This window comes from Candoia aspera, chromosome 1 (genome assembly GCF_035149785.1).
Source record: "Candoia aspera isolate rCanAsp1 chromosome 1, rCanAsp1.hap2, whole genome shotgun sequence".
Taxonomy (NCBI): domain Eukaryota; kingdom Metazoa; phylum Chordata; class Lepidosauria; order Squamata; family Boidae; genus Candoia; species Candoia aspera.
This window is the reverse complement of record NC_086153.1, coordinates 191,463,541-191,467,792: the sequence shown is the minus strand read 5'-3', so window position 1 is coordinate 191,467,792 and position 4,252 is coordinate 191,463,541. Positions and strand designations below refer to the sequence as shown.

Sequence of the window (4,252 nt, the reverse complement as noted above, 5' to 3'; positions counted from 1 at the left end):
AATAATCCGAATTACAACAATTCCGGCTGCGTTTTGCCATTATACCCTGCCCTTTGTGCTTCCATCGAAGAAATCAACACCGAAAGCAGAAGTAGCATCCCTATTGTTCGTTCCTGTTATGACCTTAACGGTATTTCAACCTAAGCATTATTTATTTTTAAGAGTTAATTGCAGTATAATGCTTTTAAAAGACCAAAGAACACTAGTAAAATCCCCCCCCCCGCCCGCACAGCTTTGACTGGCACGCGCTCAGAGCACTGATTCTTGCATCTCAAGTTTCTGATTGGCTGCGGGGCAACTCCGGCTTGTCCTTTCTCCTCCCTCATTGGGTGAGAGTCCCAGCCAGCGGTACTTCAAAGCAGGCGCTCTCTGCACTTAGGCTGAGTTTAGCGGTCCAGAGCCAGGAGTGTACTTAGTGCAACTGGAGTACAACGGGAAGCTGGGAGGACGTCGCGCACACTCGCCAGCCTCCCTTCAAGGCAGTGCCCTCCTTCCGATCCGATCACCCAGCCAAGGGACTTGGCTATGGCTACGTCTATCCTTGGGGTAAGTCAGGGGACGCTTCCTACAGTCCCGGAGGTCGATTTTCGTTGTCGTCTCCATCCCCTCCCCCATCTTCGACCCACAGAGTTGATCCAGCAGGAATCAGTTTGTGGTTGCAATCAGGAGAAGAGGTATAAACTGAATGATAAAAGAAAGCTAATCATCTCCTTGAGGGCTTCTTTGAATTCCCGTTTCAGCTTACGAACCTCTTTACTCGGTGCTTTGATTTGTCCTAGCACACACTGCTACCCCCCCCCCCCTTCCATTTTCTTAAATTGACCCCGTAGCAATTTCTCGCAGCCTCAGATTTACTGGCGGCCTGGCAGGAAAGTCCTGTGACCGCGCTTACGTGTTCCTCGAGCTTCCTTTTAGCAAGATGGCCCTCTCTTAATGGCTTTAGAGAGAGCAGAGTGCCACAGTCGCGTGCTCCCCGGGATATTTGCTTTTAAGATCGGTTTGGCCCGCCATCATTGTAAGAGAAACGGGCAAACCTCAACCTTCTCTTTAAGAAAAATCAGGTATGCGGTTTGCTTGTGTCTTTCTTCATTTCCCTTAGGTCTGCCCTAGGGTGTCCCGGACTCTCCGCCTTACATTCTTTCTCCCTCCACTCAGCACCACCCCAGGGAGCAAGCAACGTGTCTGAATCGAGCTAGGCGGGACGAGACTGAACCGGAGTTTTCCCTTTGTTTGGTTTTTTTTTTAAAGGAGAATCCATTGCAGCCAACTTTTCGCAAGGACGCCTCTGATTTGGGCGCTTCCGGGGCCTCTTTCTGTGAGCGTCGCGGCGGGTGAAGGAAGCTGGGCCGCGTCCGAGGCGCGCTCGGGGCTAGAGGGCGAGGTTGACGGGCTGGTTTTGTGTCTCCCCCACAGGAAGAGCCACGCTTTGGAACCACGCCCTTGGCCATGCTGGCCGCCACCTGCAACAAGATCGGGAACACCAGCCCGCTCACCACCTTGCCCGAGTCCAGCGCCTTCGCCAAGGGCAGCTTCCACCCCTGGAAACGATCCACCTCCAGCTGCAACCTGGGCTCCAGCCTGTCCGGCTTCACCGTGGCCACTAGCCGCGGCTCCAGCGGGCTGGCCAGCGGCAGCGGCACAGCCAACAGCGCCTTCTGCCTGGCTTCCACCTCGCCCACTTCTTCGGCCTTCAGCAGCGACTACAGCGGCCTTTTTTCCAACTCGGCGGCGACGGGCGTGTCCCCCCAGGAGCCCGGCGGACAGTCGGCCTTCATCTCTAAAGTGCATGGCTCGGCGGCAGACAGCCTGTACCCGCGGGTGGGCATGGCGCACCCGTACGAATCGTGGTACAAGTCCGGCTTCCATTCCACGCTGGCGGCGGGCGAGGTGGCTAACGGAGCAGCCTCGTCGTGGTGGGACGTGCATACCAACCCGAGTTCGTGGCTGGAGGTGCAGAACCCGGCCGGGGGCTTGCAAAGCTCGCTGCACTCGGGCGCCCCCCAGGCCTCCCTCCACTCCCAGTTGGGCACCTACAACCCGGCCGACTTCAGCTCCCTCACACACTCGGCCTTCAGCTCCACTGGCCTAGGCTCCACGGCCGCCTCGCACCTGCTCTCCACGAGCCAGCACCTGCTTACCCAGGAAGGATTCAAGCCCGTGCTCCCTTCCTACACGGACTCCAGCGCCGCTGTGGCCGCGGCCAGCGCCATGATCTCGGGAGCTGCGGCGGCCGCTGCAGCTGGAGGAGGTTCGGCGCGCTCTGCCCGGCGCTATTCGGGCCGGGCCACTTGCGATTGCCCCAACTGCCAGGAGGCCGAGCGTTTGGGGCCGGCGGGCGCGAGTCTGAGGCGCAAAGGGCTGCACAGTTGCCACATCCCCGGCTGCGGGAAGGTCTACGGCAAGACGTCGCACCTCAAGGCGCACCTGCGCTGGCACACGGGCGAGCGGCCCTTCGTGTGCAACTGGCTCTTCTGCGGCAAGCGCTTCACGCGCTCCGACGAACTCCAGCGGCACCTGCGGACTCACACCGGCGAGAAGCGCTTTGCCTGCCCGGTCTGCAACAAGCGCTTCATGCGCAGCGACCACCTGAGCAAACATATTAAAACGCACAACGGGGGAGGCGGGGGCAAAAAGGGCAGCGACAGCGATACGGACGCCAGCAACTTGGAGACGCCCAGATCCGAGTCCCCAGACCTTATTCTGCACGAGGCGCGAGGCAAGGACTCCACAACAGGGCCTAATGACTCTTAAGAGTGGGCGGCGGCGGGAGAAGTTTTGGCGGGACGGGAGCCCGCCATCAAGAGCGCGAGAGAAAGAGGAGGCGCGCGGGGGAGAAGCAAAAGGCGACCGCGGCGGCACCGCCACTCGGGCTCGGCTGTTCCGGCAGCTCTGAGAGAAAAGGGGTGGGATGGGTGCAAAGGTGACGCGGAGGGCGAGCTGTTAGACTTCCAGACTGTTGGAGAGACCTTGAACCCGGCCCTCCAGGCAGAGACGCAGACAATACAACCATTCCCCAAACAATAAACACGACCTTAATCTTCCTGGCGAAGAGCAATACAAGTGGCCGGAGATTTATTTTTTCCTCTCAACCCTCTCCCCCCGCTCCTTCTCACGCGCATTCACCTTTCTCCCCAAAAAGCAGACTAACCAGAGGCAAACGAATAACCACACAAAACGGAACTCGCCACCCAGGACTACGGTGCTGTCTTTTGGAGTGATTATAGTATAGTTATAAAGCTAAATTTACTGCAGACTACAGCAAGCCTTATTTGGCGAAATATTCTACAATGATGCTTTTATATTTAAATCTGAAAAAAGTCATCATCCGTTGCGCGCGTGTGCGCCATACACACACCCAGACACACATACAAAGGCTCAAGGTGAGAAACCAAACTGGAAAATATCCGAGACAGTTTATCTCTGTAATTCATCAAAGCTATGTATAAGTAGGGTCCCAAAACACTCCCCCCCCCACTGTGTTCTCTTTTTTCCCCCTTGTAAATGTCCTTTCTGATTTGGGGGGAGGGGTGAATTCCTGAAACTCAGAGGAGTTTTTTTTTTAATTATTATTTCTGATGCACTTTGTGGAGGTCAGTATATATGTAAAATATATTTAAAATGTTGAGTTAACATTTCACTCACACCAGTAATTTAAGGTTGTTTAAAGAGATTTAATGCGTTTATCTGTATTGGAAAAAAAATCTTGACATAATATTTTCATTTTGGTATTATTAAAGGATTCTGAACGATGCGCTCTGGGGTTTCATTTTCCCCTAGTCAATCCCGCCGTTTATTTACTTTTATTGCAATCTGACCCCCTCTTCATAGACATTGCACCGACGGGATAAAAACAATAGTTGCAATGTTAAACCGATTAATTAGGAATTAAATCCCATTGCAATCAATGCGATTTATTCTGAGTAAACATGTTTATGATTGTGATTAAATATATTAAAGGTGAATTAAAATACTGTGTGCCATTCATACTACAAACTTCAATTAAGAAATCTCCCAAATGATGGGTGCCAGAATTTTAAATAAGTCCTCTCCCCACCCCCTTGAAAAAAAATTAGGGCTGAACCCCTTGAAATCAGTATCCAGGTCCCACTGATCTGAACGTTTGAAAGAGCCGTGTATGGAGCCCAACTTGCTTAAGCGACTGGGCTCTCTAGCAAAGAGTGAGAGAACCTCTAAAACTCATCCCGGGTCTCAGAGTCCATTTTCATAAAACTGAGAGCCGGTAAAAAAAAGG

General features: G+C 53.5%; 1 protein-coding gene across 1 annotated transcript; it reads left to right on the top strand.

Moving 5' to 3' along the window:
- Window positions 1-525: 525 nt before the first annotated feature.
- Window positions 526-2,751, top strand: SP9 (Sp9 transcription factor). Its single transcript, XM_063305545.1, has 2 exons — window positions 526-546; window positions 1,414-2,751. Exons 1-2 carry the CDS (start codon window positions 526-528, stop codon window positions 2,749-2,751), a joined length of 1,359 nt encoding a protein of 452 aa, XP_063161615.1.
- The last annotated feature ends 1,501 nt before the right edge of the window (window positions 2,752-4,252 follow it).